Source organism: Vipera berus (assembly GCF_964194415.1).
Source record: "Vipera berus genome assembly, chromosome: 6".
In the NCBI taxonomy this organism is placed as follows: domain Eukaryota; kingdom Metazoa; phylum Chordata; class Lepidosauria; order Squamata; family Viperidae; genus Vipera; species Vipera berus.
The window spans coordinates 78,916,960-78,938,983 of record NC_138208.1 but is presented as its reverse complement, the minus strand read 5'-3'; the positions used below and the strand labels follow the sequence as shown (position 1 = coordinate 78,938,983).

The following is a 22,024-nucleotide window of genomic DNA, read 5'->3' as shown; positions in this document are numbered from 1 at the left end:
CAGATTTTAAGGACTATACCAGCTTTCTTTCTTGCTCATTCTCCACAATCTAGAAGAATCAGAAAACACAATCTAGAAGAATCAGAACCAGAATAGAACTGGAAGGGACCTTGGGGGTTTTTTAGTCCAACCTCCTGCTCAAGCAGTAGACTCTGTACTATTTCAGACAGGTGACTGTTGAGTCTTTTCTTAAAAATCTCCAGTAATGAAGGACCCACAACGTCTGAAGGGAAGCTGCTCCACTGGTTAAGTGTTCTCACTGTTAGGAAGTTTCTCCTTAATTCCTGATTGCTTCTCTCCTTGATTAGTTTCCATCCATTGTTTCTTGTCTTGCCTTCTGGTGCTTTGGAGAATAGCTTGACTCTCTCTTCTTTGTGGCAGCCCATCAGATACTGGAATACTGCTATCATGTCACCCTGAGTCCTTCTTTTCCCTAGACTAAAGGTAAAGGTAAAGGTTCCCACGCACATGCGTGCTAGTCGTTTCCGACTCCAGGGGCCGGTGCTCATCTCCGTTTCAAAGCCGAAGAGCCAGCGCTTGTCCGAGGACGTCTCCGTGGTCATGTGGCCGGCATGACTAGACGCAAAAGGCGCACGGAACGCTGTTACCTTCCCACCGTAGTGGTCCCTATTTTTCTACTTGCATTTTTTACGTGCTTTCGAACTGCTAGGTTGGCAGAAGCTGGGACGAGTAACAGGCGCTCACTCTGCTACGCGGCACTCGGGATTCGACCCGCCAAACTGCTGACCTTCTGATTGACAAGCTCAGCGTCCTAACCCACTGAGCCACCGCATTCCCTAGACTAGACATACCTAATTCCTGCAATTGTTCTTCATATGTTTTTTTTTTCTCCAGGACCTTAGTCATCTTAATTGCTCTTCTTTAAACTTTTTCCCAAAGTCTCAACATCTTTTTGTAATGTGGTGACCAAAACTGGATGCAGTATTCCATGTGTGGTCTTACTAAGGATTTATAAAGTAGTACTAATATTTCATGTGATTTTGATTTCCAATAGGTTCAGTCTTAACTATCTTTGAAAGAATACCCACTGATAGCTTCTTTTCAAAAGACAAATTAGTTAAACCTAGTGTTTAAAGGGTCCATACTTTTTACTGCTCCCAGCTCAAATTTTACCTCCTCATTCATATGGAATGCAATCTTTTAATATATTGAGCTGCAAAATTGGGTTTGAATCAGCTTATTCTTCGTTAAGTAAGTATATCTCAGTACTGGTATAATGCCTGAAAAGAAATGGATCCTGCAGAGGACCATTTAAATTTAATCTATTTTAATTGTTATTAATTTTTGTATTGTAATGTTGTTTTAATTGCCTTGTGAACCGCCCTGGGTCCTACGGGAGAAGGGCGGTATATAAGTTTAATAAATAAATAAATAAATAAATTTAAAAGATTTCAAAAGGCTCATTAATTCCTACTGAAGTTGGAGATGCTTAATTAGACAAACAAGGTGCTGAACAGGAAGGAAATAAAAGTAATTGTTTCTTCATAGTGGCCAGGAATGTGAACAGAAAGACCATGATATATCTTACATTAACCCATAAAGTGCTTGGCTAGATTCTTGTTTATAAATGGATCCAGACACTGCTGTATGCAAACCATGGTTATGACATTGGATCCTGTTGAGCAAACCCATCTAATGATAGTTTATTCACCTATGGCCAAGCCAATCATAGCTTCATGTGATAGGTGAGCCAATTCACAGGCAAATTTACCCCATGTTGGAGGGCAAGAAAGAAAAGACAGCAGGAATACTACATAAAAGGGTGTCAAAATGAGTCAAAGATACAGCAACAATAAAGAGGACAATAGGAAGAACAATATAATATTCAATGGGTAGCTCACATCTTCAGAGGCTTTGAAACTAGCCAGGAAACTGAATGATCTGCTGTTTGCCTCTTACAGATTCCAGCCGAAGAGCCCCATTTGCCACTGGGGAGGGGAGACTGTCTGACAATCCTATTAATATTATTCCAAAATTGAGGCTTGGGCCCCGTGTTCATGCCACATCTGATCCCAAACACTGAAATGCTCACTTTTGCTTACCATTGGTCTCCAGCTTCCTTCCTGCTGCTGTGACCTGATTCAAAAAAAGAGAAATTAAAAAAAGGTTACAGAAACATAAAGTGTTTATTAGCAGTAAATACTGGTTTTTTATTTTTTATTTTTATTTTTTTGGTTGGTAGATCTTAACGATGTGGATGTGGTGTACAAAGAATGCAATTAATGAGAGATAAATAAATAAATAAAATAAACCATAATAGGCTTGTCTATTGATCAGTTCCCCTTTGTGGGCTGGATGTCTTTGTAAATAAACAGTTGGAGGATCCTCAGTTGTTACTAGATTCATAGATGACATCTCTGATGAGAAGCATGTCTGCACAATTCCACCTAGTGCACAGCTGGGTCTTTGTGAATTATCACATCTGAGGACAGTTATGCCTTTATTTCATCTTGCTAGACTACTGCAATATACTTTACATAGGATTGTCTTTGAAAAATAAGAAAATGTTGCAATTGATGAAAATGGGGCACCTAGATCAGGGCTTTTCAACCTTTTCACCCATTGTACCACTTTTAGGATATGGCAGCATCCGAGTACCACCAGTTGCCTAGCAAGGTGTCAAAAACTTGATGACCAAAAAAAAGGGAAAAAAAGGAAAAAAGTGATGAAGTACAGAAAGTCCTCGACTTACAACAGTTTGCTTAGTGACTGTTCGAAGTTACAATGGCACTGAAAAAGTACACCCCCCCCAAGCCACAGCCGAGCAAGACACCTGCCTGCCTGCCTGCCTGGCGGCACTCTTCCTCCTATCCGAGGTTTTCATTGTTGTGAGCATTTCTGTTGAGGATTGGCAGTGCGGGTGGGGTGGGGGGGTGTTTTGTTTTTATTCCCTCCCCATCTGTGGGGTGGTTGCAGCAGGTTTTGGTCACTTCACATGACCCTGGGACACTGTGACCATCATAAATATGAATCAGTTGCCAAGCATCTGAATGTAAATCACAAGAGCCTGGAGATGCTGCAACATTCCAGCTGATCAGAGATTCTTCTGGGAGCAAGCCCTGCAGCTCCAGCCATCCAGCTCAGGCTTGTGCGGTGCTGCCACCGGTTCAGCTCATTCCCCTCCCCCGCTACCACTTTTCTAGCATGGTCGCGTACCACCTGCCAGGTGCCAATGTACCACAGGTGGTACCCGTACCACTGGTTGAAAAGCCCTGACCTAGATCACTAACCAGTACAAAGTTCATAAGTTCATACAGGAGTTTCATACAACACCTATAATGAAATCTCAACTGTTTACCAAGCACAATTTAACACATTTAATTGACCTTTAAACCCCTACTTGGGATAGTAGCTGACTATCTAAGAGAGTGTCTCTCCCATTGTAAAACTGAGTGTTCACATCTGCAGAAGAGGACTTTTTGAAAATGCCTGTGTCCTCAAGGAAGCAGGACTTATGCATTGTTCTCAGGCGTTAAATGCCCTTCTTGGCCAGTTTCCTCCACTTCCTTGGTATTAAGAAAACAGCTAAGGCTTTAATGATTAATTTATATTAGAATCAAGTTTCATTTTAAATGTTTGTTCAACTATTATTAGCCACCTTCGATGGAATAGAAAGACAGGACATAACAGCACAATACAAATAGTCTGGGATCTATTCTACATTATTGTTCTAGATTTGGCAATTATGTCAGTGAAATTCAGTAGTGCAGTTGAAGGGGACTTCAGAGATTACACCACCACCCCACTCCCCAAAATGGAATAGGAACAGACGGGGTGGTCACCTTTGATGGAGAAGGGGTCTTCTCAACCGACTGCTTTTCCCAAAGGTTGCGTTTGCCAGATACATCTCCAGGTCGTAAGTCCTATTTCCAAAAGAAAACAAAGCAAGCATTTGAAACAAAGAACGGGGTAAAAATATATACTAAACTTTGTGCTATTTAAACAAACCTTCCCCAAAGGTGAATCCATAGGCAGTAGCATGAGACTTTTAAATAATTTCTTTCAAAAATAGGTCCACAGATAACTGGACATACATAAATGGGCTGGAACTGGAAGGTCATGGTGTTGCAGAAGAGTTTTAAAACTGATTTACCTGACTCAGTTTAAAAGCAAACAGTCAATCCAAAAGAAGAACAGAACAACGGAGATATATAGAGAATTCCAGCCAAGAAGATGGTGGTGAAAGAGGGAAGAGAAGAAAGCAGTTGACTGAGAAAGAAGGAATGGAGAGAAAGGACAGATTAGTATTAACTCACTTCTGTGAATAATTCTACTACAGTCCACTTATAATGTCCAGCCTTCTTATATGAAATATTTATCTCTGAGCTTATGAACATCTGGCTGCTAGTTTTGAATAGAGAAGAACGTAGAAACAGCAGATTGATACCATGCCACAGCTATCTTAAACCACTACTTTAGCTCCAACAGTAGGTTGCAATTTCCATTTGGTTGCAAATTATAAAAAATATGGTCTAAACATGCTGGAGAACATCAGGTTGAGTAAGGATGCCCTTGGTAAATTCAACACAGGGACAACCTTCTGAACACTGAGTTCTCACATTATGGTTTTTATCATTTAAAAATGGTAGGGAATAACAACAACATCAACAACAACAACAAAGATAATAGTAATAGTAATAATAATAGAGTTGGAAGGGACTTTGGAGGTCTTCTAGTCCAGGGGTCAGCAACCTGAAACAGTGAAAGAGCCACTCGGAACCGGTTCCCTCACAAAAGCTCCCTGCGCCCTGTGCGTTCCCACAGAGAGGGCCTCCTCAGGGTGCCAGAGAATGTCGATTGGTGGCCCCCAGGGGGAGATCCTTCTCTGTGGGCGCTCCGGAGCTGTGGAATCAGTTACCGGTAGAGCTCCGGATGGCGCCCGATCTTCGCTCCTTTCGTCGCACTCTCAAGACGTTTTTGTTTGTACAAGCCGGCCTAGCCTGATGGGGATTGGTGGGGTTTTTATTTTTTGTATTCTTAATTTTATCTTTGGGGTTTTATAATAGTAATTGTTTTAAACTTGGGCAATTATTTAATTTTTTTTTAATGTTTGTATTTTGTATTCTACTTTGCCCTGTGAACCGCCCTGAGTCCTCAGGGAGAAGGGCGGTATAGAAATATTATTAAATTAAATTAAATTAAATTAAATTAAAAGGAAAAACTGGGAGCCACAAAAAATGTGTGCACATGCGCGTACATGCGCGCAGGCGCAGAACAGAGTTTGACTGAAGAGTGGAGCCAAGGCGAGATATGCACTTATCCTGCATATTTGAATTGATTGGTTGAACTTTTTTAGTCCCACTTTTTTTTGGGGACTGCACATGGCAGAGGACTGGGAGCCGCAGGAGACGGCTGAAAGAGCCACATGCGGCTCCGGAGCCGCGGGTTGCAGACCTGTATTCTAGTCCAACCCCCCCTGCTCAGGCAGGAAACCCTATACCAGGGGTAGGCAACCTTGGCTCTTTTATGACTCAGGAATTCTGGGAGTTGAAGTCCATGAGTCATAAAAGAGCCAAGGTTGCCTACCACTGCCCTATACCATTTCAGACAAATGGCTGTCCAATCTCTTCTTAAAAACCTGTTGGAGCGTTCACAGCTTCTGGAGGCAGGTTGTTCCACTGATTAATTGTTCTAACTGTCAGGAAATTTCTCCTTAGTTCTACATTGCTTCTCTCTTTGATTAGTTTCCATCCATTGCTTCTTGTCTTTGCTTCAATAGGTTCAAATATACACCAAATCCTGCATTATCCATGATGTGCTGACTACTCGCCTGTTCTGTTCTAAGACACCACTAGACTAAAACCCTGAACTCCTCTGTCAACTGCTTGGGCAATCAACCAGTGATGATGGCAAGGACAAGAAATTATTGAAATAAAGATAAGCCTCTGTGGATGAGCATCCCAAAATCTGAAGCCAGTGATATCTACCAAAACAATACTGAAGCTCTCTTTCTTTCCCTGCAAAAGTTATTTTAGCTTCTATTTTGTTTTATGGTACTACTGGAAAAAAAAGAGAAGCAAATACTCACTGATGGTTTTGAAGCAGCTGATTTGTTGCTTTCTGGAGTCTTAGTTAACCATTCATTGATGCGACTGGAGACTCCAACCTTTAGCCCAGCTGTTTCCTGCAGAACATTTGTTTGTAAATAGAATTGGAAGCTTCATGGTAAGAATTAACCGCGCTACAGATTGCAACAGCTGATCACCCGAATCTATACATCTTAGTCTGCAAGAGTGCTAAATCTCATAAACATCTGTGCAATTTCACAAGAACACGTATGAGAACGTCGAAGTCCTATGGCTGAAAAGTTTGCCAATACCTGAACCCTTGTGCCAAAGTTGGGCAAAGCTTTGTATCATAGCTTCAATACTCAGAGCAGTGTCTCCGCGAAACACCATCTCAGAAACAGAATTAAAAAAAATACCTTTCAAAAAGCAAAACTTCCTTTCCTGTTTGAAATTCAGAATCTGCATTTTCACTAATCCCCTCAGGCCTTGCATTGACTGACCTGGGAACTGCAGAGTCAGTCACAAGGGCAGAAAGGTCTGAAGGATGACATGTACCTTATTGGGTGTCCCCGTTCCAGAGGGTGATGAAAACACATTGCCTTTCTCCCACATGCTCTTGATGTTACGCACTCCCTCAGCAGGAACTGGGAGGTCGGAGGCAGCTGGCTTGGCGGCCTTCGCAGCTTTGTTGCCCTGCGAGAAGCAACTGGTGAGTCAGGCTAGCTGCCCCAATGTGCCATCACTCTTCTCCTCCTCCTCCCCTTATTTCATCCTCTTACTTTACCAGCTGCTATTGGGCTACAGCCTGGCTCAATCTCACCAAGTTACAAACCAACAATCAGAAGAACAGATGGCCAAAATAAATCCACAACCATTTCCCCAAGTTCCTCCTAAGTTGATCTCTTAAATACACTTCACACAAAGGCCGCTGAAAGGAAGACTGAAACAAAGGCTCAGGCCATGAAGGTAACTTAAGTGAATGGGGTATTTGAATGAAATATACTTTATTTCTTTGATTGATTTATCCCACCTTTCTCCAGAAGCTTAAAAAGGTAAAGGAGTCCCGGCAGATTTTATTCTGCTAGTCGTTGCCGACTCTAGCGGATGGTTCTCATCTCCATTTCAAGGCCATTGAGCCAGTGCTATCCAAAGACATTTCCATGGTCATGTGGCCAGCATGATGTCATGGAGTGCTATTACCTTCCCACCGAAGTGGTGCTTGTTTATCTACTTGCATTTGCATGCTTTGAACTGCTAGGTTAGCAGGAGCTGAGGAGAGGACGGGTGCTCACCTTGTCACATAATGCTGGGGACTTGAACCTGCGCTGCCAGCTTTCTTCAGAAGCTTAAAAAGGTAAGAGTCCTGGCAGATTTTATTCTGCTAGTCGTTGCCGACTCTAGCGGATGGTTCTCATCTCCATTTCAAGGTCATTGAGCCAGTGCTATCCAAAGACATTTCCATGGTCATGTGGCCAGCATGATGTCATGGAGTGCTATTACCTTCCCACCGAAGTGGTGCTTGTTTATCTACTTGCATTTGCATGCTTTGAACTGCTAGGTTAGCAGGAGCTGAGGAGAGGACGGGTGCTCACCTTGTCACATAATGCTGGGGACTTGAACCTGCGCTGCCAGCTTTCTTCAGAAGCTTAAAAAGGTAAGAGTCCTGGCAGATTTTATTCTGCTAGTCGTTGCCGACTCTAGCGGATGGTTCTCATCTCCATTTCAAGGCCATTGAGCCAGTGCTATCCAAAGACATTTCCATGGTCATGTGGCCAGCATGATGTCATGGAGTGCTATTACTTTCCCACCGAAGTGGTGCTTGTTTATCTACTTGCATTTGCATGCTTCGAACTGCTAGGTTAGCAGGAGCTGAGGAGAGGACGGGTGCTCACCTTGTCACATAGTGCTGGGGACTTGAACCTGCGCTGCCAGCTTTCTACCCAGCAAGCCCAGCATCTTAACCACTGAGCCACTATGCCACCCCCAGAAGCTTAAGGCAGTATATGATTTCTCCCTGCAAAAATCTTTGTAAGTTGGGTTGACTGAGGGTAACTGGCCCAAATGAGTTTCCATGGTTGAAGACAGTCTTAAAGCTGGGTCTCTCTGGGTCCTACTCAACAGGCTAATCTATACATCATACATTGGGACAGAACTCATAAGCTTGAATAAATATTCATTGCTCCATCTCTTCCAAGGAATTCCAGAGTTATTTAATGACATGTTTTAAAAAATCTTGGTCTATGAAAAATTTTTGATTTGCCCTGACCACAGTGATCAATCAGAAGAACATGAGGAGATGAAAGCCACTCACCACAATTGCGCTGGTATATTGTTCCAACCTACTGTCTATCTTGGAGACAATTGGAGTCGTGTGAGTAGGTTTCATGCCACTATGAAAAGAATGAAATGACAGAGACTTGTCAGTTCATATCCTGCACGTTAAACTTTCATTATAACTTTTTTCTTTATGTTTGAGCTCTTTACCTCTTCTGGGCGGATTTGTTCAAGAACTCTGCACGTTCTTCTATCTAAAGAAAAGAGGCAGAGAAGAAAATAAAAGGGACATCTACACATATTACAGAACCTGGGAGAGGTTTAAATAATGCAATGGTTTACATATACGCAACAAATATAGCAAGTGTGTAGCACACATCACAGCAACAGCACAATGAAATCGAGAGAAGGATCAGGGCCTACACTTACGCTGAGGGCCAACTTTGGATCCTAAAATGTCACAGAGTTTGTAAGAAAAAATAAAATAACAGAGCAATAAGTAGCTTTAAAAAGTCACCCCAGGACAGGAAAGAAAAGCAGAATCACTCCACATGCAGCCTCCATCCAGAAATGAAAGCGGATGTAAAAGTTAAAGACCTGAAAAAAGCAGCCCTCTGTTCTTGTTTTTCTAAGAATATGTAGGGGTCTAAAATGCATATCACTCCATTCTGACATCCCTCTCCCCCCCCCCCCAGTCTGACATCCTCTTTAGTATTTATCAGGTGACAAAACTACATGTTAGAACAGGGGTGTCAAACTGCTGGCCAGCAGGCCGGATGCATCATCCAGAAGCCGCACCCACCCCATTGCTGGCAATGGAAAAACCATCCCGACACGTTGCGTGACGTCATGTCACGTCGCGGGTTTGACATGTCTGTGTTAGAAGAATAAAAAGTGATGTCAGATGTTGTTGGTAGCACATCTTGCTCGAACTATCCATATACATTAGACCAGGGCTGCCTCTTCTTAGCACCTGTATTACTGATTATGCAGATGGTTCTTGAAATCTCCTTTGATAAAAGTTACTAACAGTGTGAAGCCAAAAACATCAAACTACCTGAGATAACCTGAGGAAATAATTCGACCATCCGTTCTAAAAATGTCACAATCCCAAGTATTATTTTTTTAAAAGAAAAACCCAACCACCTAGCTTCTTGTCTAATCTTCTCATTGCGTAGTTCTATCTGTAATACAACCCCAAACTTATCAACTACTCCACCTTAGTACCCTGATTAAAAATCCGTGTTGAACCATGGGATTATATTCAAAATGCGATGGGGAACTTGTTTAAAACAAGACAGGAGGAACCCATTCTAAAATACAGAGGAAAGATTTCATAAACAAAATAGACTGCATAATGAATTGAGAAATCCTAATTGTCACAAACTGGAATGTTAAGATTAAAGAATTCTTGAATCTCTAGATCCATGGTGGTGAACCTATGGTACGCGTGCCACAGGTGGCACGCGGAGCCCTTGTTGGGGGAACAGAACAGCCCTTTCTGTGGGCACGCATGCCGTTGCCCCAGTCCTAGGCCTTCAGCTGGGTTTTATAAAACCTTTTCGCTTTAGGCCTCCAGTGCCATGTGCAAAAAAAAAAGTTCAATCAATCAATCAATTTCAACTTCTCACGGGAAAAAAAAGATCTCACAAAGTTGGAATTGATTGATTGAACTTTTTAGTCCCACCCAGTCTGCTGTTACCACCACAGCCATGCCCAACCAATGGGCCACGCTCACCCAATTGGCCACACCCCCAATGGGCCACACCCACCCAATGGGCCACGCCCACTCAGCACCTGACAATACTTAAGTGGGTTTTGGGTTGCAGTTTGGGCACTCGGTCTCTAAAAAGTTCGCCATCACTGCTCTAGATTGATTGTCCAGAGGACAATACCATACCATGATGTTGTGCTGCTTTTCAGAGTCACCAGAGGGCAGCACAACAGAAGTAAAGTTTGTTTTTTCCATCATCTCAACTCTCTTTAAGAGTTGTTTAAAAATTACAAATTTCCCACATTGATAACATTTGCAAGCCACCAGTTGTAGCAAGTTCTTGTTGCTCTTATTTTTGCCTTAATCTGCAAGCACATACAAGAAAATACTACACAGGGATTAATGGATTACTATCTGTGGATAATCTGTGTGGCTTTTTATGAATAATTAGGTGACAAAGTTCATTGCATCGGAAGCAGGTCCCAGATGTTCTGCTTGTCAAGCAATAACATTCGATTTTAGCAGCTCCTTTTTCATGACTTGCCTTTTCATTTCAAAATCCACACTTTTCCCAAACCAACAATAGATGTTGCTTCAGAAATGTCAGGACACCAGGTACAGATTTTGCAAACTCCTGGTAGAAAAGATTTGAGGATTCAATTTTCGTTAAAGCAAATATAAGGTTCCTTGTTTGGCATATGCAAAACTGAGCAATCCATATGATTTCTCTACCCTTGAATGCCTTCACACAACGCTTTCAAACTGTTTCAGTATTAGCTCTAAAATGTATGTGTAAAACTGAAGTGTGCTTGTTACACTGCAGGTTTGTTCAGAATTAGAAACGGTCTTTAGGCAAGCATATGGTTAAGTATCTGACTAAAGGAGAGTTTGTTTCAATTAAATCTGCATCCTAACTTTTACAATTCTTCTTAAAGCCCAGCTTTTACCCATGAAAATAGTGATACACAAAAAGGTGTTTTCAGCTATCGCATCTTTGTAATGTTCTCTTTGGAAAGAGTTCTCATTTCTATACTAGGGGCAGAGCTAGTTGCACAAAACATCCATATTTATCAGGCCTGTATCTCCTTTTGCTGGCAGTTTTAATGCTATTGGCTTGCTTGTTTTTTTTTATTCAAAGAGCAGTATAAATATGCTACCACATAATATAACATAATTGTTGTTTCTTTTCTGTTTGTGTAGTGAGACTCATCTGCTACAGGATTCAGCAGAACAAAGAGGCCAGTAACTGATCAACACTATACACACTCTTGGGGGGGGGGGAAGTCACCACAACAGCAAGTCAACAACATGCCCACAACTGAAAATTGTTAAGAAACGTACGGTAAACAGAATTACAAAATATATCTGTAAAATAAGATGGAAAGCATAGCATTAAGAAAATGCTCTTGCGCTTTTCCTTAAATTAGGAAGTCGAACTCTATGGTCTTTTTTTAAAAAAAGATCTGTTTTTGAAATTTGATGTTATCCTATTCATAAAAACAATAAGGTGAAATCCTATGAGATAAAATGAACAGTAAAAGTCCATCAACATACAGTTTCATGCTTCGCACTAAGACATGGTTTATGTAATAAGCTACATTTGCCTAGATTCACAAAAGGTATATCATGAAAGAACCCAGCCAAGGTAGAGAATCTTGTAGCAGCCCAATTCTAATCCATCTTAAGAAAAGATGTGCAGTTATGCCCTCCTCTTCTTCAAAGGTCACCATGTGGGTCTAGGACAACTCACCACAAGACAAGAGTTACACTAATATCAATGATAATAGAATAGAGTGGAGTGGAGTGGAGTGGAGTGGAGTGGAGTGGAGTGGAGTGGAGTGGAGTGGAATGGAATAGAATAGAATAGAATAGAATAGAATAGAATAGAATAGAATAGAATAGAATAGAATAGAATAGAATAGAATGGAATGGAATGGAATGGAATGGAACGGAATGGAACGGAATGGAACGGAACGGAATGGAACAGAACGGAACAGAACGGAACAGAATAGAATATGGAATGGAACGGAACGGAACAGAACAGAACAGAATAGAGAATGGAACGGAACGGAATGGAACAGAACAGAACAGAATAGAATAGAGAATGGAACAGAACAGAACAGAATAGAATAGAGAGTTGGAAGGGACCTTGGAGGTCTTCTAGTCCAACCTCCTGCTCAAACAGAAGACCCTATACCATTTCAGACAAATGGTTATCCAATATCTTCTTAAAAATCTCCAGTGTTGCAGCATTCACAATTTCTAGAGGCAAATTGTTCCACTGATTAATTGTTGTAACTGTCAGGAAGTTTCTCCTTAGTTCTAGGTTGCTTCTCTCCTTGACTAGTTTCCATCCGTTGCTTCTTGTCCTGCTTTCAGGTGCTTTGGAGAATAGCTTGACTCCCTCTTCTATGTGGCAGCCCCTGAGATATTGGAACACTGCTATCATGTCACCCCTCATCCTTCTCTTCATTAAACTAGACATACCCAATTCCAGCAACCGTTCCTTATATGTTTTGGCCTCCAGCCCCCTAATCATCTTCGTTGCTCTTCTCTGCACTCTTTCTAGAGCCTCAACATCTTTTTTACATGGTGGTGACCAAAACTGGATGCAGTATTCCAAGTGTGGCCTTACCAAGGCATTGTAAAGTGGTATTAACACTTCATGTGATCTTGAGTCTATCCCTCTGTTAACGCAGCCTAGCACTGTGTTGGCTTTTTTGGCAGCTGCAGCACACTGCTGGCTCATATTTAAGTGATGTATTCATTTTAGCTTTATTTCTCATGTGAAGTATTGATATACAACCCTATCTTTTTACATATTGCCTTTAAAATGTGCATTGTCTTTGATTTGGGAACACATTGAATTTATAATCCTTATGGGGAAAAATTGTTTGGTACTCATCGTTTTTGATACTCATCGCCCCTCCCGGAATCAATTAATGAGAAGTACCAAGGTACCACTGTAGTCAAAATAACCAAGTCACCTTTTGTCTTTTCAGTGATTGTTCCCGCTAAAAAGAAGAAATATACATTATAACGGAACTCAGTTCTTGCATGTTCCCTCTCTACCTTAATTCAATTTCTGGAAAGTTGTTTGGGTTTTTGAAGTCTGCCCAATTCATTCAGCATGCAAAACATTTTTTCCACCAGGATGGTGAATGTTGGTACCTCCCTCTCTCTCAAGCTTTGTTTTGACATACAATTGTTGTGACCAAAGAAGCCCCAACACACAAAAGGCTAAGAGCTTTGCACAGAATAGAGGAGCAATTAATTCAGAAGGTGCAGCTGTGTTATATAACGATACCTTTTTTAGGTGTTGTTATATCATCACATACAATGCACAGGGTTGATTTTTGTACACCCATTATGATGACAACTGGAATCTCTTTCACAGATACTTGATCCAAATGATGTGGCATCAGCAGCTGGAAGGAGCCTTACCTTGAGAACAGAACCTTTTGGAGTGAAACACTTGAAGGGTTTCTTGTCCTCACCCTGGGCTTCATCTGGCATCTTCTGGCGTTTCTCAGCGGCCTCTGCCCTTCTTCTCTCAATTTCTTCCTTCAGCCGCCTTTTCTCCTCCTGTTCCCCCCACCCAAAAAAAAACATAGGAGGGAACCATTTAATTGCTTATATCAGCAATTTTAACTAATCCTTAAGATTCGAAAGTGGGAATAAGGAACAAGTCCAGCTGGTTTGGGGTATTAACAAAGAGGAGCAAATGATGAAAGAACGGTTGTGATGCAAGATTTAATACTTTGTATATGTATTGTGGCATCAGACACATGTCCTACAGGGCAGAGCATGCATTAGTTCATCACAAAAATTGGTTTTGTCATTGTGATGAAATTTTCAGATTGCACAATCATCTCTGACTACTAGCCACCATTACACAAAAATGTGCATAAAACTAGAGACATCTAAACCTACCATCAGACAGTGTAGAGACATCTTACATGCAATGCCTGACCACTGTCTGTGTCAGTTTCTATGCAAATATGGATATGGACAGTTGCTCTTAAATAATGTTCAAAACGTGTCCAGTTTTTGGATAAATAAATAAATAAAAAATAAATAAAATAAAATAAAATAAAAACCTTTATTGTCAAAGTACAACATGTGTACATTGAGATTAGCTGAGCCTCCCCCTCCCCGTGCTCTCTCCCCCCAACACACAGTGACAACAAACCCTCCATCCCACCACACTATGTGAACCAACTACACCACACACCGGCCTCCCAAGTCAATTCTGCATAAGATTATGTCCCATTTAAAAGCCTAACAGCCCATGGATAAAAGCTATTTTTCAGCCTGTTGGTACGGCTGGCTATATTCCTATATCTCCTACCGGACGGTAGGAGAGTAAAGAGATACCGTCCAGGGTGTGAGTCATCCCTGAGAATCTTCCTCACTCTTCCAAGGCAGCGAGCCCTGGCGATGTCATCCAGTGGTGTCAGGGAACAGCCCACAATGTCTTGTGCTGTGCTCACTACCCTCTGTAATACTTTCCTATCCGCGGCTGTCAGACCAGCATACCAAACCACAATACCATACGAGAGGACGCTCTCTATAGTAGACCGGTAAAAGAGGGTCATTAGCTGTTGTTCTACCCTGTTCTTCCGCAAGACCCTAAGAAAGTGAAGCCTCTGTTGGGCCTTTCTAGCCAACAATTCATAGATTACTAATCTGTATATTTATTTAATTATCAACACATCTGAGTGGTTCCAGGGGAGGGCATGACTGCTGGAGATCAGACAGAAAAATGGAACAAGAGACCAATTAAATGTCCATTGTGCTAAGCCACAATATGTTTCAAATATGGTATGTTAAATAAATCAGTGGCCTGGTTCATTCAAGATTCTAAACTCAAAACTACAGAGTTGGAATTCTCAGACTCTGGGAATAAAAATGGGTATTTCCAAAATATTGCAGATGGAGTAAAGCAGGGGTCCTCAACCTTGGCAATTTTAAGACTTGTGGACTTCAACTCCCAGAATCCCTCAGCTGGCTGAGGGATTCTGGGAGTTGAAGCCCACAAGTCTTAAAGTTGCCAAGGTTGAGGACCCCTGGAATTCTCAGACTCTGGGAATAAAAATGGATACTTCCAAAATATTGCAGAACAAGAAAGATGGAGTAAACAACCCACAATGGAAGCATCCATGCAGTATATTAATCCAAACAAATCACACAGAATCGCTTCTGGGAACTTCGTGCATTCAGTCTGCTAAGCTAAAATTGAATAAATCACCACCAAGTCGAAACACACCAAATGCAAAGGTGCAAGCCTACAAAGAGTGTAGCAGATTCACATATTACCCTAAGCCAGAATTAAACTACTCTATCACTTTTGGCTAAACCCAATGGCTGCAACATGCTTATTCGTCACTGAACTAACCTGTTTTCTTTCTTCGTACGTTATAGTGAATTACAGATTAACTAGAAGGTTAGATTTACACAAAAATGCTAAGACACACATTCAAAAATCAACACTAGCCAAGCTTACCAGGTTGTGTGAATTTATTTTATTTATTTATACCCTGCCTTTATTATTTTTATAAATAGCTCAAGGTGGCAAACATACCTAATATCTTTCCTCTTGCTATTTTCCCTACAACAACAAACCTGTGAGGCGGGTTGGGCTGAGACAGAGCGACTGGCTCAAAATCACTCCATCAGCTCCCATGACTAAGACAAGACTAGAATTTATAGTCTCCTGGTGACTGGCCCAAGTCACCTAGCTGGCTTTCACGCCTAAGGCAGGGCTAGAACTCACAATCTCCTGGTGATTGGCCCCAAATCACCCAGCTGGTTTTTATGCCTAAGGCAAGACTAGAATTTGCAATCTTTTGATGATTGGCCCAGAGTTTACCTTAGGTTTCATGCCTAAGACGGGACTAGAACTCACCGTCTCCTGGTTGCTATCCTGATTACTTAACCACTAGGCCAAAGTGCATCTGTTGGGTCTTTAACTTATCTAATTAAGTGCCCTGTGCAAAGCCAGTTAAATCTGAAACCCAGGCACACGCCTACTTTAAGTTAGCATCCTTGCTCCCTTTCTGAATGCACCAGCTTTGTTACCTCTTCCCGAGCTTTCCTCTCCGCCTCTTCTTTCTTCCTTCTCTGTTCTTCGTCTTCCAGAATCTTCCTCCGTTCTTCACGCTTCTTCTTCAGCTCCTCCAGTTCCACCGCTGCCTCTTGTTGCTTCTGCTTCAGCTTCTCAAATTCTTCACTCTCGTTTTCACCCCGCCGGCGGCGCAACTCCTCCACTCTCTTGCCAGTTTCCACTTGGGGCTTGGCGTCTTCGGATCCCGGTGTGGTTTTGAATCCCGGTCGGCTGAGAAAGAAAGAGAAACATTTTATGAAGATGAAGCCACCTGTCACTCACCGGTTAGGGCCCACCCTGAAGAAAGAATTATAATCCCCACTAGAGATTGGGTACATCTGTGAATGGTGTCTCTTCCTAAGGCAGACCTTGGTTTCAAGGGCTCTCTCCATTTTAAAACATAAAAATCCAAATCCTCTTTATAACAACTGCTTTTTGAAATACAGATAATCTTCAACTGACAACCATTCATTTAGTGACCAGAGCCTGGTGGCGCAGTGGTTAGAATGCAGTACTGCAGGCTACTTCTGCTGACTCCCGGCTGCCGGCAATTTGGCAGTTCGATCCTGACCGACTCAAGGTTGACTCAGCCTTCCGTCCTTCCGAGGTTGATAAAATGAGGACCCAGATTGTTGTGGGAAATAGGCTGACTCTGTAAACTGCTTAGAGAGGGCTGTAAAGCACTGTGAGCCGGTATATAAGGCTAAATGCTATTGCTATTGCTATCTGAAGTTACAACAGCACCAAAAAAAAAGTCACCTATGACTGTTTTTCACCCTTATGATATTGTAGCATTCCCATGGTCACGTGATCAAAATTCAGGCACTTGGCCTCTATTTATGACAGTTGCATTTCCCCAGGGTGATGTGATCGCCATTTGTAACCTTCCCGGCCAGCTTTCAAACTGGCAAAGTCAAAATGGGGGGGGGGGGAGACAGATTTGCTTAACGGCCGAATGATTTCACTTAACGACTGCAGTGATTCATTTAACTGTGGGTGGGGGGGGGAGTGGTAACATGGAGCAAAATTCATTTAACAACTGCCTTTACTGGGAGCCGTTGATTCCGACTGGTTAGAAAGGTAATAAGTAAAATATCTTTAAAAAGTAGAGCATAATTTTGAGCAAGGTTGTCCCCAGGATTCAAAAAAAAAAAAAAGCAGCAACACACACTCTCAATGCAAGTTTCTTCCCTTTGGTATGCGGGTGCAACACCAGGATGCAAAGATTGTGTTACACCTGGGTGACCCTCCTTTGGAAGGGACCTTGGAGGTCTTCTAGTCCAACCCCTTGCTCAGGCAGGAAACCCTATACCATTTCAGACAAATGATTGTCCAATCTCTTCTTAAAAACTTCCAGTATTGGAACATTCACAACTTCTGAAGGAAAGTTGTTCCACTGATTAATTGTTCTGTCAGGAAATTTCTCCTTAGTTCTAGGTTGCTTCTCTCTTTGGTTAGTTTTCATCCGTGGCTTCTTGTCCTGCCTTCAGGTGCTCTGGAGAATAGCTTGACTCCCTCTTGACCAGGATGCAACACCAGGATGCAAAGATTGTGTTACACCTGGGTGACCCTCCTTTGGAAGGGACCTTGGAGGTCTTCTAGTCCAACCCCTTGCTCAGGCAGGAAACCCTATACCATTTCAGACAAATGATTGTCCAATCTCTTCTTAAAAACTTCCAGTATTGGAACATTCACAACTTCTGAAGGAAAGTTGTTCCACTGATTAATTGTTCTGTCAGGAAATTTCTCCTTAGTTCTAGGTTGCTTCTCTCTTTGGTTAGTTTTCATCCGTGGCTTCTTGTCCTGCCTTCAGGTGCTCTGGAGAATAGCTTGACTCCCTCTTGACCATTCAAAGCTGCATTAGACCTCTCCAGAACTACTTACGACCCAGTTTCTAAGTTCTGAGGACCGCCCCACAGATAACATGACCGTATTTGGGACACTTGGAAACTGGCTCACATTTACAGCCATTTGCAGTGTCCCACTGTCATATGACTACAATTCATGACACTTTTATTTTTTTGTTCGAAACTGGGATTTACTTCGTTTCTGGCAAAAAAATGCCCACTAGATACAATGGATTCACTCAACGATCACAGTGTTTGCTTAACGACTGTGGCATTTACTTAATGATCACTGCAAAAAAAGGTTATAAAAATTGGCTGCTTAATGACCATAATTCTGGACTCAATTACTGTCATAAATCGAAGACTACTGTATCAGGATAAGAGAGCACCAGAAAATCCCAGGATTTTCAACAAAAGGTTATTTTCCATATTCTATCCTAGAGAACATTTAAAATGGCCAGCTATTAATTTCATTATGCTGGAAGGAAAAATGGATGAAGGAATATTATTGCCCCATTTTGGTTTGATATTCATAAACCTCTTACTACGGTATTACACTACATTTTAAAAGACAATGGTGTAGTTTTGAATTATATTCAAAAAAGTAGAACTTAGAAGTGACTTATCAAGCATGGGGAAGCAAGAAAAACTATTGTTCAGTATTGAAAATGTAGAGCTATCTACCATTTCGGATTACATTCTATTGAATAACAGAAATACTGTATTATTTGTGTGTCCAAGGTTTTGTTATCTGTTTAAAAATTAGGCTGAAAAATTTAATTTATGCCAATAAGGTTTTTGTTATTTTTGTATTTCTGTTTTTCTTCCTTTTTTGTATTATTATCACCATCACTTGAAATCCATCTGAAACTATTTGTCCAGGAATCTACTGCAGAATTAAGGCCTCGTTGAAATTATGAATTGTGATCAACCATGCTGATACAGTGCATGTTGATGATAGATAGATAGATAGATAGATAGATAGATAGATAGATAGATAGATAGACAGATAGATAGAATGAATTTCCCAGTTTAAAGCTAACTGGCTATGAATATCAACTGAATAATACTTGCAAGATTAAGCAACGGCCATTTACAAGACTAGGGAAGACTGATTTATCTTCCCTGACAAGTTAAAGCAAGATACTTTTTCAAGGTGATGCAAAAAACTCATTCTTAGCCTTTGTATAGCAGCCTAGCCTGTTGCAATAAGACCCATAAAAGGCAACAATTGGGTCCGAGTGTAAACGTTCTTGCCCAAGAGTGTATATCTTACCCAAAAGCATGCTCTGTGTGCTTCAGCTTGTGAGCAGAGAGTTCTTGGAAGCATTCCCCATTTTGTGGCTTGGAATCTGGCATTCCCTTCTTGCGATCCCAGATGGATTTTGCCTCTTCTTTGGGCATTTTTTCTCTGTTCAGTTTGTTGTCTTTGATCTAATAAGAAGACATGGTTGTAAAAAAAAAAAGAATGAGTCACTACATCCAAGACTCTGAAGGAGTCTCAGAGTATCCATCACCACTGTGAATGGAAAGATAAAGAACTATTAATCTACTGCAAATGTAAGGTCCTAAAAACAGCTTGTAGATTCAGCTTTGCTCTGTACGAATGCTCTGAGTTGGGAAAGATTTTTACACATGCTCACAAGCTTAAAATAATACTTGCTTCCATTGTTACGGGCCCCTCATTCAACTGTGGCTCATCTACACAGTGAGGATGCCAAGGAACCACATAATATCTGGGCTAAGTAATCAATCATCAAAAGCATTAAATTGTCTACAAATTTATGTCCAGATTTTTGGGTAGGGGAGAAAATTTTTATCACCAGCTTTGCCTCTTATACATATTCACCCGAGTCGCTGAAATGTGTCTTTTACTTACAGCCAAAAAGGACAGAGAAGCTGGAAGAGGCACTTTGTCTCACCCCTAACTAGATGTCCTACAGTCTGTGTGACATCTGCTTCTGGCATCTCTGGGTTGGATGTTCATGCAGGACATGTTCCCATCCAACTGAGTCACAAAGTCCCCTTGCCTATGAAGTAGGAATCAATTTATTCGGAATATTATTACTGGGATTTGTAAACAGTGCTCCTAAGAGCAGCCAAAAGATGCATTACAATGTTTGTGGAGACATTTAAGTAGACGTGATGTAATTACATCTCAAAGATAAGCCAAGCACAGAATTGTCCTCCCAATTTGGATCTGGAGATGTAAGCATGTTTTGTGCATGGCTTGTCTTGGCTTCCCACCTCCCCTACTCAGAAACATTGTCGGATTAGAGTCTTTTGGAGCTCCTCTTGACCATCTGACTATCAAGCGTGCCGAGACATGCCTTGATGCTAATTGGAGTTGTGTGCAGAGTGCAGCATTCCAGAAAACTCGTTCTGGTCTGCAGGAGAGATTAATCTCATGAAGGACATCTGCTAAGGCAGCGGCCAACGCAAATCGGAAATAGCAACAAACAACTGTAAAAATGCTCTTCCCTGACTAAATTGATCCCGATCCAGATGGCGAGGAGGCTCACTGATATCAATCTAAATTAAGTTAATGAGACAAATCTCATTGATTTCAGAAGGAAGGCTCAGGAAATCTGAATTCAGTTCAGTGGCTTATCCTGCTTTCAGCATTGCTGTTTTTGGAAGAAAAAGAAACATTTCTGGAGTTCATCAGACTTTTTTTTTAAAGTCTAGAGCAGGCCCAGTTTGGTACCACTAACTTCTATATTGCCCACCAGGATGACTCAAATATGTAACATCTCTAGGAAACACCAGTGTGACAGATGCTCTAGGGGGCGCTATTTCTTTTCCTTTTCTTTTTCCTAATACAGTACAAGGCAGAAAAGCAAACACACTGTCAACCTTTCCAGGTAGACCAGAAAAGGAAACATGACCAGATGAGCTAAAATCTACTTTATTATAAATCTTGCAAGTCTGATATTACATTTCTCCTTCTGTCTCCTTTACATCCCAATATATTAGGGAGGGTCTGAGCCTCTGAGCGCCTCTTGTCACATTCACATTCCTGCTGTGGACTCAGTTGCCTTTTATATGACCATTCCCTTGGCTAGTCTTATTGCCCTGTCTCCCAAGGCCAGACCTATACATCAGCGGGTCTTCAAACCTGGCCCTTTTATGACTTGTGGACTTCAACTCCCAGAATTCCTCAGCCAGAGTGCCTGGCTGAGGAATTCTGGGAGTTGAAGTCCACAAGTCATAAAAGGGCCAAGTTTGAAGACCGATGCTATACATCAGACATGTCAAACACAAGGCCCGGGGGCCAGATCCAGCTCACGAAGTGGTTTCATGCGGCCCGCGAAGCCATCCTGGAAACAGTGAGGAAACGGCCCCCACTGCCTTGGCCCTGGCCCAGGGACCCTCCTTCTGCCAGAGACCCTCAGATCTGTCCCACTCCTGCCCAGGCTCCCATAGGCACCCTTGATGTGAACGATGTAGAGCTGGCCATGCGCACCCAGTAGGCCATACGCACTCTAGCCACGCCCACCCAGTAGGCCACGCCCACCCAGGCCACACCCACCTGGCCCCCTGAGGTCAACTGCAATGCTGATGTGGCCCTCAATGAAATTGAGTTTGACACCCCTGCTATACATCATTCCAGCATAAGAAGCCTGAGCTAAAGGTATCCACAACACCGGAACTAATCCTTCAAAAAAAAAAAAGTAGTATCTTTTGGGCAAAGAAGTACTTTAGAAAAGTGATATTTGCATGAATGAAATGAAATAACTTCTTGTAGGATGAGAGTGGTTTAGTCAGTCTGTCTTTTTCTGCCTTTCAGATCTCTTTCAAGTAGAGAAAGGACTGGGAGAAATTCAAAATCTATTCCCCGCCGTACTAGATACGGTATTTCTGAAACAAGCCTAGATCTGCCAAGTAGAAAGTCCTGGGTTTGTTCCAAATTCCTGGGGGAAATTATGGCAGCAACCTGAATTGGAGAGAGGATGAGACAAATCCCTCTTTCCATTCTAATATTGGTATTAATTTTTGTCTTTAACATGCACATTTTAATAACATACTTCCTTAAGAAATGAAAGATGCTTTA

The 22,024-nt window shown here is 41.8% G+C and overlaps 1 protein-coding gene across 8 annotated transcripts in view; it reads right to left on the bottom strand.

The window, feature by feature from the left end:
• The window catches only part of CALD1 (caldesmon 1), a 226,826-nt gene that overhangs the window by 2,694 nt on the left and 202,108 nt on the right, over positions 1 to 22,024 (bottom strand). For 7 of the 8 annotated variants that reach the window (XM_081331793.1, XM_081331792.1, XM_081331798.1 and 4 more), the window contains 9 exons: positions 19,247 to 19,404; positions 16,099 to 16,354; positions 13,462 to 13,602; positions 8,514 to 8,557; positions 8,341 to 8,419; positions 6,585 to 6,722; positions 6,050 to 6,145; positions 3,804 to 3,884; positions 2,064 to 2,097 (listed from right to left, as the gene is read on the bottom strand). In XM_081331793.1, coding sequence (XP_081187919.1) covers positions 2,064 to 2,097; positions 3,804 to 3,884; positions 6,050 to 6,145; positions 6,585 to 6,722; positions 8,341 to 8,419; positions 8,514 to 8,557; positions 13,462 to 13,602; positions 16,099 to 16,354; positions 19,247 to 19,404 — 1,027 coding nt within the window. Of the gene's footprint in view, positions 1 to 2,063; positions 2,098 to 3,803; positions 3,885 to 4,114; positions 4,231 to 6,049; positions 6,146 to 6,584; positions 6,723 to 8,340; positions 8,420 to 8,513; positions 8,558 to 13,461; positions 13,603 to 16,098; positions 16,355 to 19,246; positions 19,405 to 22,024 lie in introns of those variants that run through there. The other variant, XM_081331796.1, reaches the window with a different exon arrangement.